This window comes from Mauremys reevesii, linkage group 3 (genome assembly GCF_016161935.1).
Source record: "Mauremys reevesii isolate NIE-2019 linkage group 3, ASM1616193v1, whole genome shotgun sequence".
NCBI classification, from domain to species: domain Eukaryota; kingdom Metazoa; phylum Chordata; order Testudines; family Geoemydidae; genus Mauremys; species Mauremys reevesii.
Window position 1 is genome coordinate 137,736,428 of NC_052625.1, and position 13,349 is coordinate 137,749,776.

A 13,349-nucleotide genomic window follows, 5' to 3' on the forward strand; every position below is an offset into this window, starting at 1 on the left:
TTCTGGGGGTCAAATGCGACTCAGGGGCTGGGACACTATGCTGGGGGGAGTGCCCCACTATTGTGGTGCTGGTGGGGGGTCAAGGTCCTCTCTCGCCTCAACTCACAAAAGGGGGATGGATGCTAGTGGGGGGGTTGAGGTGCCCAGAAAACTGCAGATTGGCTCCCCTGTGGTGCAGACACCCCAATAATTGGCAAAGGACCCCTGGGGTGCAAGTGTCTGCACTATGTTGTCCCCTGACAGGAAGCTTGGATGTACTTTGAATCAAAGTTGTGGCCTGGTTAAAGCCCATACCACGTGGACTTGCTTTCTTCTGTGTGGTGAGCACATCACATCACACAAGCAGTATGTTCTTTTCAGGGAAGATATGAAATATATGTTCACTTTCCCCTGCACGTTACCTTCTCCAAACTTCAACTCCAAGTGTTCTTCCCTGATTCTTGGAAGGGACTTGCAGAATGGATACTATGTCTGTATAACCTGCCAGATCTGCCTTAAGCATTGAAAGCAAAGTGAAAACCTTCACTAATGAGGAGTATGAAGTGGGGTTAATTAGAGGATAATATGGAGATTAAAAGTCAGTTGCCCTTTCCTCAGAACCCAAAACAAGTTATTGCCACACATAGCCCTTCATAGCAACGTATTTCTCGGGTGTAACAAGACCAACCTGATTTGCCCTAAACTTCTTCTTCCACCCTCACGAATATCAGCATGGTATTTGTCATTAACAGGAGTCTCTTGAAGAGCTATCTTTCCCCTTTCATTTTGCTCAGGTTAGTTCACTCAAATTTCTCTATTTAACCACGGTTTAAATCCCTGACAGTTCATAAAAATAATTTAAAATCCCATTTCACTACTATATTGATCTTTGGCCTTTTTTAATATATTCTTCAAATTACACTTAAAAAAGATGAGTAGTTATTTAAAATATCAGCGAGAAAGATTTCTGCTCTCACAATAAAGCATTTTAATAATCCAAAACCTTCAGATGACCATTATTTTTATGTTTCAGTTACAACCGTGCTTTTCGTGACACGAGTAAACTTCCTTCAAAAAGGCTACTGCTCTCACAGACCCTTACTGTAAAGAAAATGTTAAGGTCAAAAACATTAACCAAAAGGTATACAGAGAGCTATAACAGAAGTTCTAAATAGCTATCAGAAACTCAGGACAACCTTTGTTAGATTACATCACGAATCTTAGACTGCACTCGTGCAAGTCATTTAAGTTGTGATTACAATAGTTTTCAAATGCCACCACTTCTCAAAGGCTAACCTCAAGAGTTTCCCTGAGTAATCGCACACTTTCTTTTTTTAAAGTCACTTTGGAAGAGACTATATACAAGAAATTTTATGGAGCATGTATGGTTAATGAGTGGAATGAGGGGGCAAGTTGGCCATAGCAATGCTGCTTCCCAGCCCTTTTCTACAGAGTCATTTAAATGAAGCAACAATGTACATTTATCTGAAAAAGAAACAGGCAGCCTTTTTTTGTGAACTGAAGATCTAATCATTAGGATAAGAATCCTAAGAATAATAGGAATCTTTTCCTTTTTCCCAACCCTAAGTCCATTATATATAGGGGAAAAAATCATTAGCAAAGTGTATGAGGAAACAATATTCCATTTTTCTCTCTCTCCCTCTCTCACAATTAAGACGCCTTTAACTAGTAATGCACTTGATAGACAGACAGCCAATACTTATTTTTTCTGGCATAGGAATACTGGTGAAGGTTTCTCATACTGAAATTAACCACTGAAAATTCCAGGAAGAGACCACTACTGGAATGTTAGTACTTCTTTCCTATCCTTTTTAAAGAATGTTTTATTACTCTCATCATGTGGCCTATAATTTAAAAAATCTGTTGCATTATGTAGGAGACTTATAACAAGTTCGTTATTTTTATGTCTTACAACAGTATTAAGCAAAAGAGAAGCACTCAAAATTGCAAGTATAACAAATCAAATGGAGCATATTAACAACTGCAGTTTAAGCAACAAGTGCAAATCCAATCAATATATCCGCAGTTAAATCAACAGCAGAAACTATTTTATCCGCTTAACCATTAACTTTATTAAAATAATTATATTTGCATAAAGATATCAGATTGTACAGTATTATTTACAAAATCAACAATGCCATTTAAAAGTGTGTACATTTAATATAGGAAAATTAGAACTATTTTGATTCAATAACAAGAGGCTAAGTAAGTTTATTGTATGCAAACCATTTTTTAAAACAAAGTTAAAGCAGTCAGAATATTTTCCGCTTTTGCTTTTCTCTGACCCTTCTTTTCAGGTGACATGGTTGTATGGGGGCTTCCAGCTAGGATGATGGACACAACTGTCTCTGACTCTAAGTCTGGAGGGCAGAGAGCGGAGCTGCTCTTTTGTACAGGATCACTGCTGTTTTGTAAAGATATTATTGAATTTAGTACAGTAATTTAGTAATTTTATATAAGTGATTCTGTTTTTTAAACTCCATTCTAAAAACAAGCCGAAATGCAGTAAGACAAAAGTTCAAATCTCAAGTCACCTTTCTTTTGTTGCAATCACAGTTTTGGGGACATTTTTGGTTGAATTCTACCTAGTGCTCACCACTGCACATGACCTGCAGGAATTTAACAGACAATGCCACTTGGTAACATCCCTACAGTAGGTTTTTCTCAGTGCCAAAAAAGAGTTTTGGCAAGAGTGAGAATACTTAGAATAACTATTATTTTCACTGGACAGCAATGTCTATTACCTTACTATTCAGACTTGATTTTATGCAAGCAACTAGGTAACATTACAAGTATATATAATCATTGTATACTTCAATAATAACAAGCTGAAATTGACTTGATAAATTTAAATTGCAGGAGCTCCAAAACAAATAAAAAATATACAACTGACATACAAAATGTATGTAATTAACTAATATTGGAAGGAGTCTAGTTGGCATACTTTACACATATTTTTCTCTACCACATAGAATACACCCCATGTACAAATGAGGATGTAAATTACAATGGACATGACAAAAATATTGCTAAATAATATCAAATACCTCTGGGAATAGCTTAACACTAGGAAAAACACGGTAGCAGATATCCAAAATGGTTAACATTTTCATAATTTCTTTTAAGAAACATACTGTAAAGTGAACAAAATTCTGAACCAAACTCTCTCAAATAAAAATGGCATATATAACGGGTGTTTGCCTCTTAAGAAACCTCTCTAGGAATCCCTTCAGTTAAATGAACAAGCTAACTTGTATGCTAATTACAGAAGTCCCCCACCTCACTCCCTCAAAAAAAAAAACAACCCCAAACAAAAACCCAATACAGGTCACTTGCAGTTTTATGACAAATCATTAGGTAAGGGACATGAAATGAAAAATAATAGTGTGCGCAAAATTCACTGGAATTCATTGAAAAAAATTCTAGAATGCATCTTTAATTCGGCACCACAACCTCCTTGGTTAATAACCTTATTTGAACTGATCAGATATTTTTACTATTTTGTGCAGGTGTGCCTGACCACTTCATTATTAACCTCTGCACTGCTTAATATGCACTCCTGAAAAAGTTCAAATTCATGAGATCAAAAAAAAGTAAAGACGACCTCTCATTCCACGCTATTACATACCTATAACCTTAATTTTAAAATGTAGCTGTGGAATCCAGACAAATGTTTACATTTCGATAATTACTATACAGGTAAAAAAAAGGGGGGAGGGGGAATTCACATCTGAAAAGAAAATTATAAACTTATGGATATATGTATAAGAATTCTCAACCATTTGAAAGAGTAAATATTTCCTGAAATACTACAGAAAGGCTCCATCTTAGAATTTTAATTACATAGCCAATGTAAGTGTTCCTATTAATGTTTTATGTAATAATGCATGCAATGTGGTAATATATAAAGAATGAAAATCAAAATTCAGTTCCACCACTGCCTGTTATCCTTCAGGCTTCAATTCTATATGCAAAATTTCAGAAGCCAAGACTATCTCAACCATTCTTCACTACCCCAACACAGTGAACTTCTTTCTCCTTTCAGAAAAAAATATTCTGACTGTTCGCTGTATTAAATTTAATTAGACCTTCACTCCTCTGTTACAGAAGATTTTCGGGGTCTGAGAACAAGATCTTTGAGAGAGGCGCTGATTTCTTGGAGTTCTTTTCGAACAGCATCTGGACATTCTCTCTCCCCTAGGTTATCATCCACTGTGTCATCATCCCCTTGTCCAATCTTATAATTCTGACTGATCAATTGTTTCACTACTAATCCCTGATATTTGACCAGAAGAGAATGTTGATCCTGAGGGGGGGAAAAAATTAAAGAAATGCGTTAAGGTTATTTAAATGAGCACCGCTGACTTTGTGAGATTAAAGTTAGCAAATATTTTTCCATCAAGACATTTTACAATCTAAATTGTCACATGAATATTTTAAGGCATATCAAAAATAAAATGTCTGTAGTAATGAACAGGCATCTACACTACAGAAACAGCATGCTTAGCCACTGGAGGAGGGACTGCTATGCCCTGATTAACAGCAGTTTGAAGCACATTTTTGAGTGCACCTTGGATTTTCTTTAAAATTGAATTGAAATAAGCCAGGATTTATTCTCACTTCACTGGGGAGAGGTAATGGTTAGAGAATGAGGACCTGTTCAATGGTCCACCCGTGGAAGGTGAATCTAATAAAGTTGCAGACACCTGTAGACCAGGGGTGGGCAAACTATGGCCCAGGGGCCGCATCCAGCCCTTCAGATGTTTTCATCTGGCCCTCAAGCTCCTGCCGGGGAGCAGGGTTGGGGGCTTGCTCCAGGCGGCTCCCAGAAATAGTAGCAAACCCCACCTCTAGTTCCTATGTGTAGAGCCCCTGGCAGCCCCCACACACTGCCCCCACCCCAAGCACCTCCCCTTCAGCTCTCACTGGCTAGCCAACAGAGCAAATAGGAGCTGCAGGGGCGGTGCCTGCAGATCGGGCAGTGCGCAGAGCTGCCTGGCCATGCCTCTGCATAGGGGCCAGAGTGGGGGCACATGCTGCTGCTTCTGGGAGCTGCTTGAGGTAAGCACCGCCTGGAGCCTGCACTCAGACCCCCTCTTGCACCCCAACCCTGCCCCAGCCCTGACCCCTTCCCACCCTCCAGCACCCCAGAGCCTGCACCCCCCGCCAAAGCCCTCACCCCCTCCCACATCCAACCCCCAGTTTCATGAGCATTCATGGCCCACCATACAATTTCCATACCCAGATGTGGCCCTTGTGCCAAAAAGTCTGCCCACCCCTGCTGTAGACTCTAGTGAACATTTATGTTGTTGATCCCATGGAACCACTCCATCAATGGCTCAGTGAAATGACAACCTTTAAACTACAATCAAGGGTTGGAAATCGAGACAACTCATAGCTCTGAATCATTCTCACAGATCACTAATTTACAGATGACATGTGACAGATGAAGCCGCATGGAAGTGCTAGAGTGCTAATGCCAACAAACAGACCGAGTCAGATAAAATAGACAGACCTTTTATATTCTATACCTATAGACATTTTATATCTATATATTTATATGTTTTATATTCTATACCTATAGATTCTATACCTTGATATTCTATACCTAGAACTATTCAGTGCTGGACAGTCCCATGTTTTCCTTAAAACAGTCAGACACTACAGGGTGTTATTTCATAAGCAGAATACCTCTGGGATCTTAGTAGTTAGGAAAGATATGATTTGTGGTACACATCTTCCTGGTGCATGAAGCATGCACTGGGTTGAAAACTGAAACAACAGGATCGATGTCAGGTGTAAAACAAGAGCTGGATCTTCTGTGACTTTCAGTTGTTCAATCAGAGCCTGTCTATGCTGAAACAGAATTTGCCTAAGAAAACAAAAAGTGCATAGAGAAAACATATTTTTTTCTATTTTGTTCTTTATCAGGTTGCAATTTACAATACGTATTTAGATTTGATGGATATTAACTTTTTTCCTCCCAACAGACTGATTCTTAATATTAATGGATGGCATTTTCAAAAGTGCCATCCTGAGCTTTTGAAAAATGCCATCCTGAACTTTTAAAATGACATCTCTGTAAAAAATGATATAATGCAGCTATCTCCACTATCAGAAAAATTAGTTTCAAACTTGGTATGCTATCTACAAATTAAATATCTGATGTTTGGAAAGATGCCTAAATTTTGTCTAAAAAGAAGACCCTTGAAATTTATCTCCCCCTCCACCCTTTATCTACCTACATGTTCCACTGCTACCAAGTTAATTATCTAAAATGTGTGCAGAAATAGTGCTATATTTCCCACTTTGCACAATTCTTTAAGGTAATAAATACAATTTAGAAAAAAGTTACCTTTCCTTCTTTTTGTCCCCTTTTTTCACCATAATATCACAAGCATCTGCTGAAGAATCAAGGCACAAAAGAAAGTCTTCTAAACTCTATAAAAAAATTAGACCCAGGTATAGACACTTAATTTGTGCTAGTGGCTAAAAAAAACCTAGTTTACAAGCACATTGTTTTTCCCTGTTCAAAATGATGGCATTCGGATCATAGAGATGTAAAATAATTACCAATGTAAGATGGGGGAAAGGATTCCGTTTAATTTAAAACATCACTAAACCTTTAAAAGTTTATATATTTAAATAGTAAAGGGTATAAAATTAAGTAACTGAATGTGGAAAAAAATATAAAATATATCATCTTCTAGAAGGTATTGCAATATTACCATATATACTCGCTCATTAGTCTGTTCGTTTATAAGATGGTTAGGTAAAAATAGAAAAAACTGTATGACCCTTTCATAAGCTGACCCTATGTTTCATGGGTTGGCAAACTTTGGCTCCTGGCCCGTTAGGGTAAGCCTCTAGTTAGGAAAGTTCCTATGTGTACACACACTGCCCCCATGCCACCTGCGTTTTGTTTACCTGGGGCGTTCACAGGCACAGAGCCTCTCAGCTTCCAGTGTCTACAGTTGGCTGTTCCCAGCCAATGGACACTGCGGGGCCACTTCCCGTGCCCGTGAACTCTCCAGGTAAACAAAACTTCCTGACCTGCCAGCGGCTTACCCTGATGGACCGGGAGCCAAAGTTTGCCAACCGCTGCTACATTTTAAAAGCTGGCATCACAAAAAACACTCAGTTTTGCTAGAATTATTTTAATGTAACCTAACAAAAAACCTGTTGTTGTTTTAATAATTGAACAAATACGTATTCACCTTCAAAATTACAGTCAGTATTTAAAATCAGTAAATGGATATTTAAAACAAGTAACTTAGAACAATATGAGACTTTTAAAAGTCTTAAAATCCTTCAAAGTCTGAATCAGTCTCTGATTCACCAAACAGTTCATTAAACTCGGCTTCAGTCACAGCTGCACCTGCACTGGGTCATCGTACATGGTGGCAGTGTCGTCTTCAGACTCAGATTCCTTCTCAACATCAGCCTCTGTTGTGTCATCATCAAATATGGCATCATCTTCTGACCCGTCAAGTGCATTGCTGATACAGCATTTCCCAAATTATTTTTCTATCATTTCCGAGGGAATGGACACCCACACGTCCTTGATCCATTGGGCGACCAGATTGATTTCAGGCTTCATAAGATTCCTGTCTTTTGTTAACTTCGCCATGCCTGAGCACATCCATTCAGACCACATTTTGCGTAGCCTGTCTTTAAAGGGTTTGTTCAGGCAGACATCAAGCGGTTGTAGAACTGAAGTTAAGCCTCCAGGTATTACAGTCAAAGTAGTTTTCATGACGCTCTTTGATGCGTCACTTTTTTTACCAAAAATATTCAGCTTATGAATGAGTATACACGGTATCTACTTTTCTTAAGAAAAAATATGATAAGCCTTTTTTGTACATTAGGCACTAACTCGTTCTTTCCAGTTTTGTTCTACAGCTGCTATAGTCCACAATTTAATATGTATGAGGCCTAAATACCTATAGAGGTGAGGGCTCAAGAATTTTAGGGGGAGGATACATGAAATATCAAGTGTTCTAAATAAAATTTAAGAAACTGCATTTTAATCTCTACTGCCAACATCATAAATTGAGATTACCCTTAAGCCCCTTAAAAACATTTATGGGATGAAGATTGACTTATTCTTACTGATTTACAAGAATTTGGATTGAGGATATTTGTATGCAGCCTTCACAGCAACAGTAATCACCTATCCGAATCTTTAACTCAGGTGGCTATTAGCATTACATTAGTAGAAATGGATAATCTGAACTCTGGAAGTTTTTGGAGCAATTTACCTTGCCATTCAGAGAAGTATGTAGCTTAGTTAGAGGACCTCTGGTCTCTTCGGGTAATTTACCTAAAATCTTTTTCCTGACCTGTTGGGAAAAAAACATAATATTAGTTTTACAAATAAATGTTAGGCTTATCTTCATGTCAGTACTTTATAACTGAAAAGCTGTTGTGAATAGTTAGGAAAGAACATTAATATTGCGATTATGAAAATGAAACTGTCTTAAAGAGGAATGAAAGTGGTATCTACATACCTCACTTGTAATTGCAGTACAATCTTCTGATGCCATCATTAAATCGGTAGCAAGGAAGTTGAAAATAAGATTTGTGATGTCTGTACAAATTGTTTTCAGCATGTGTTTGGCGAGATTAGTTTGTGTCTCATCTGTAAAATATAATTTCTGTAAGTAAAAGCAGAGTAAGAAAGTAACTTATTATGTTGTCTAATCCACCCACATGACAGTTCAGATTTCCCTACAGCAGTGGCTCCCATGCGGTGGGCTACGGACTACTGGTGGTCCACAGAAAGGTAGCTGGACATGTGGTGCAAGCTCTTCTTGTTTCCAGCTGCTTCTACAGGGGTCCAAAGTTCCTCACTGCAAGCAAGAGCCTGGAGGCCTGAAAATGCAACTGGAACGGAGGAGTCAGAGCAGCTGATATTACTAGGGAATGCAGCTACATAAAGAGGAGAAGAAACTGGTGCCAGAGGACAGCTCCTGAACCACAAGTAAGACTGGAGCTACCAGCCACCGTAAGACAGAAATATCCTGGAGAGCAGGAGAAAAGGGACTAAAGCGGCAGGGTTCCAGGAACTAGGTGAACAACACCTTCAGGGAACTAAACAGACAGTGCAGGAAGGAGTTGCACAGAAACACATGCAGGATGAAGAGGAACAGATTCTAGGGCTAAATGTAATGAAAGGCAAAAAGAGACAGTATGATTAATATATGTCAAAAAGGCAGACAACTTACTGCTTTAGAGACAGTTAGAAATAGTTCATTTTTCCTCTAATGCTACTTTTTACATGTAAGCATGAACTGTAGTTGCCACAGTGATGCTATGCAAGTGTGAATGGCAGGGGAGACCCTCTAAATTAAAGATGTTGTCCATAATGTGAAGAAATTTGAGAAGCCTTGACTATAGTATATTGCCTAGTGATTTGTCCATCCATGTTTTAAGTGAGTCAAGTGATGAGGGTTCTACTACTTCACTTAGAAGACTATTCCATAATCAAACAAATGTCATCAGGATACTTTTCCTCATATTCAGCATACTTTCCCTGTTCTTAGTTTCATCCTAAACTTCCCATAGATACATTTTACACCCTTACAGCACCACTGAAATTCCTCTCCCTCCTTGGAATTGAAATCATTTAAATAAAACTAGATTTTGCTAAAACAGACTCTACTCAATGACAGCATAGTTTGCATCCTTAATAATTTGTTGCTCTTTTATTAATATATTCAAATGTCATCACCTTTCTAGTATTGAGGTGTTCATTTTTTTTTTAAGGAAGTATTTGTTGTACCTGTAAAATGCTTTGTTCCCTTTTCAAATAATCGGATATTATTGTACAAGTTTGAAACCTCTTCCTGCAAATCCTTGATGGTCCGCCTCCTGCTAGCTCCAGACAAAGAAGAGGTTGAAGACACGAATACTGAACGTACCACTTCCTGGTAGCTCTTTGTTAGGGACCTCAGAACAGGAAAAAAAAAAAGGAAGATCTTAAAACTATTTAAAAAAAAGTAGGGTTTATCCAAATACATTCATTATTAACGAGAAGGTTGTTACACTCCTGTTCCAGATGTACATTCCAGAATGCGAAAAAAGTGTATCTAACAGTAATAGTGCATAAGTGAGGATAGATTATTAAAATGTACGCATATTATGTATTTCTGGTACTTTTGGCAGCAAAATTTGTTATGATCTAGTTAAGTCCTTGTCAATGTTTTCAATTTCACAATAAATAAATAAATAAAACTTGTCCCTAAATCAAAACAAGAGGGGAAAAAGAGTGTATAAGATGTCCAGTGAGGATGCTATTTATATACTGTTCCAAATGGTCACTGAACTGATGTCAGATCAGACAGTTAAGATGCACTTAAAATGATGTGGGTTTTTCTAAGGTCACTCTCACAGTACAGAATATGCTGGCTGGCAGATAACGTAATACAAACTGCCACCATACAAAAGCAGCATTTCCTAGAATGTTGTATCAGCACAGATTTCTGATATGCCAGGAGGTTTGCAATAATAGACTGAGCCACACCAAGTAGCAAGCACTACAATTCTGACTTCTCTCTCTCTCTCTCTCTCAGAAAAAAAAGTACTATTCTTCTAGTCAAAGCAAGCAGGAGATTCATTTAGAATGAATCATTAAACATCTAATTTTACCAAGATGAATTAGTGCACTTACCGTATTAAATGTTCAGCAAGTTCTGTAATAAGCTCTTCGGGGCAGTCCTGTATATGGTTCCTTAAAACGTCTTGAATCTCTTCCCGTGACATGAAAGGAATCTCCAGATGCTTATTCCTACCTGTAATGACCATGAGCAACATTTTAATGGAGAACATTGAAATGATTTTAGTTAAATCTACCTATGTGGCACAGCACATTGCAATGTCAGGTAGCTCTGACCCCTAACATGAAATGGATTAGCAGTGAATGTTAAGCCATATGACTTTTGCCACCGATGCAGTTACAACTCTCTCACAAATAAAAAGACTGATATTTCTGTTCAGATGACTTGAAAACTTCTACTATATATTTCATAAATTATCCACAAAAGGTAAAAATGTCAGTTCTAGATTTTTCTCACATTTGTTATTTGGTGCCGAGATATTTTTGTATGGCACTCAAAAGCAGACATAAAATGACAGAGCACCCTTTCTGCCAGGTTATCACCTACATTTCAAAACACAATGAATGAGTACAAGAAGCATTAGGGAGGGAACGGGGGTTTATAACAATACGATCACATGGATATTTAACTTAAGCTTAAACATATTTTGGCGGTTTTGTATTTTTCTTTTTTTTTTTTTTTTTAAAAACTTAGCATGACACTTATTGTGGACACTGCAGAAGAAATGAGTTTTCAGGGGATTAAAAGGAGTGCAAGATAATGACATGGAGAAGCAGAGTAGGAAAGGGATTATGCTACACCTTACACATGAAAAGAGATGCAGACCTGCTTGAAGAAGAAACAGATAAATGAGGCATCAAGAATGGCAACACTGACAGAGTAGTGGCATAGAGGTGATGAAACAATAAAAGACAAGGCTGAATGAACAGGAAGAGGTGGAGCTATTTATTTAAGGACTTGGAAGTTAGGAAATGGTTAAATTTGAATTTATATTGTTAGTCAAGCTAGTTGAGTATCAGAAAGAGAGATCAATAGATAAAATGTTGCCAAACAGCACTCACCAAATGCTATTAAACTCAGCACATTTATTACAACATATTAACATTTGCAATGATTGATTTTAAACTAAACTATGGAGGCTTATACTTAAAAAAATCCATCTTGCTAGTATTTCACCTAGATGAACAGTCTGAAGAATTATCGCACTATGGCAGGGGTGGCCAAACTTACTGGCCCTCCGAGCCGCATATGACAATCTTCAGAAGTTTGAGAGCTGGAGCACACCTGCCAGGAGTTGGGGCTTGGGGCTTCCGCCCCACTCCTGCTGAAGCCCTGAGCCCTGGCAGGTGCGGCCTGCAGGGCTGAAGCCCCGAGACCCTCCTCCCCGCTTGACAGAAGTTCCTACCTCACCACCCCACTGCAAGGCAGAGGTCCCGAGCTTCTCACGCCGCCTCCTCTCCCCCAGTCTAGTAGGTGGAGAATGAGGGGGAGGGGAACGCGCAGGGGAGGCTTGCGAGCCACACTTTAATGGTGAAAGAGCCACATGTGGCTCGTGAGCCACAGTTTGGCCACCTCTGCACTATGGCCTGGTCCACATTTAAAAATGATCTAGCTATGTCACTTAGGACTATGAAAATTTCACACCCTGAGTGTCGTATTTACATTGATCTAACCCTCTGTGTAGACGCAGCTAAGTTGAGGGAAAAATTCTTCCATTAACCGAGCTATTGTCTCTTGGAGAGGTGGATTAACTATACTGGGAACAGGGAAGCAGTGGCCAGCACATTCCTCAGCCCGTGCCGCTTCCCGCAGTCCCCTTAGGCCTGGAGCGGCGAACTGCCGCCAGTGGAAGCCGCGATCGCCCGAACCTGCGGACACGGCAGGTAAACAAACTGGCCCACGTGCCAAAGGTTGCCGATCCCTGTGATAGAAAAACCCTTTTTGCTGATGAAGAGGTGTCTACACTATGGTGCTGTAGCAGCTCAGATACAGAAGCATTCTAGCAGCTATAGTATAACCATACCTTATATGAACTACTCAAATCTATTGAAAGAGCTTTTAGTTACTGTTAGGGATTCAAGAGACTTATATAACCGGAATTAGCAGGATAAACCATAAAACTTTGAGAGCGTTTTCACTCTTATTTCAATTATAACAGTCACCTTTAAAAAGCTAGAATTTACCAACATTTATAGCACAGCAAGTTTCCCCCTTCATTTAGAAAAGAACAGAAGTGGTGTAACTGTGCTCATTTTTCAATAGCAACCACTATAGGTCACTGAATCAAAGTTAAAACTTTTGGCTGGAGGTTTTCCTTTTCAAGGGAAAAAAGATCAGTTATTTCTAGTCATCACTAGGATTTCCTAATTTAAGCTAGTTAAACTTTGGAACTAGATAAGAGTTGCTGGGTTTAATCACACATTATTCAGCAGATATTTAAAGACTAAGTATGATCTGCATCTTGAAATCAAGGTTGTTTATTTTCTATATTTTCTGAATTTAGTAACAATTTTGCTCTAATTCCCTTTACTTTGATTTTAAGAATTGCTTACAATGCTCACTATGAATGCATATTACAATACCACAATTTATATTGAGATACATTTTCATTTATACAATTTAACCTGCTCAACACACTAGTATCTTTTGATATTTTATCTGGGCAGATAGCTATAATGGGGAGAAACACAAAGACTTACAAAAGCAGAAGATAAAGCATGTCAGTGTAAG

At 38.5% G+C, this 13,349-nt stretch overlaps 1 protein-coding gene across 3 annotated transcripts in view; it reads right to left on the reverse strand.

The window, feature by feature from the left end:
• Positions 1 to 3,853: 3,853 nt before the first annotated feature.
• Positions 3,854 to 13,349, reverse strand: part of UFL1 (UFM1 specific ligase 1) — a 39,303-nt gene continuing 29,807 nt past the window's right edge. Inside the window, exons 13-19 of one of the 3 annotated variants that reach the window (XM_039532713.1) lie at positions 10,673 to 10,793; positions 9,785 to 9,951; positions 8,511 to 8,641; positions 8,262 to 8,342; positions 6,356 to 6,441; positions 5,692 to 5,872; positions 3,854 to 4,306 (exon numbers count right to left, since the gene is read on the reverse strand). In XM_039532713.1, the coding sequence (XP_039388647.1) occupies positions 4,091 to 4,306; positions 5,692 to 5,872; positions 6,356 to 6,441; positions 8,262 to 8,342; positions 8,511 to 8,641; positions 9,785 to 9,951; positions 10,673 to 10,793 (983 nt within the window). In that variant the 3' untranslated portion in view covers positions 3,854 to 4,090. Of the gene's footprint in view, positions 4,307 to 5,691; positions 5,873 to 6,355; positions 6,442 to 8,261; positions 8,343 to 8,510; positions 8,642 to 9,784; positions 9,952 to 10,672; positions 10,794 to 13,349 lie in introns of those variants that run through there. The other 2 variants (XM_039532714.1, XM_039532716.1) reach the window with 2 other exon arrangements.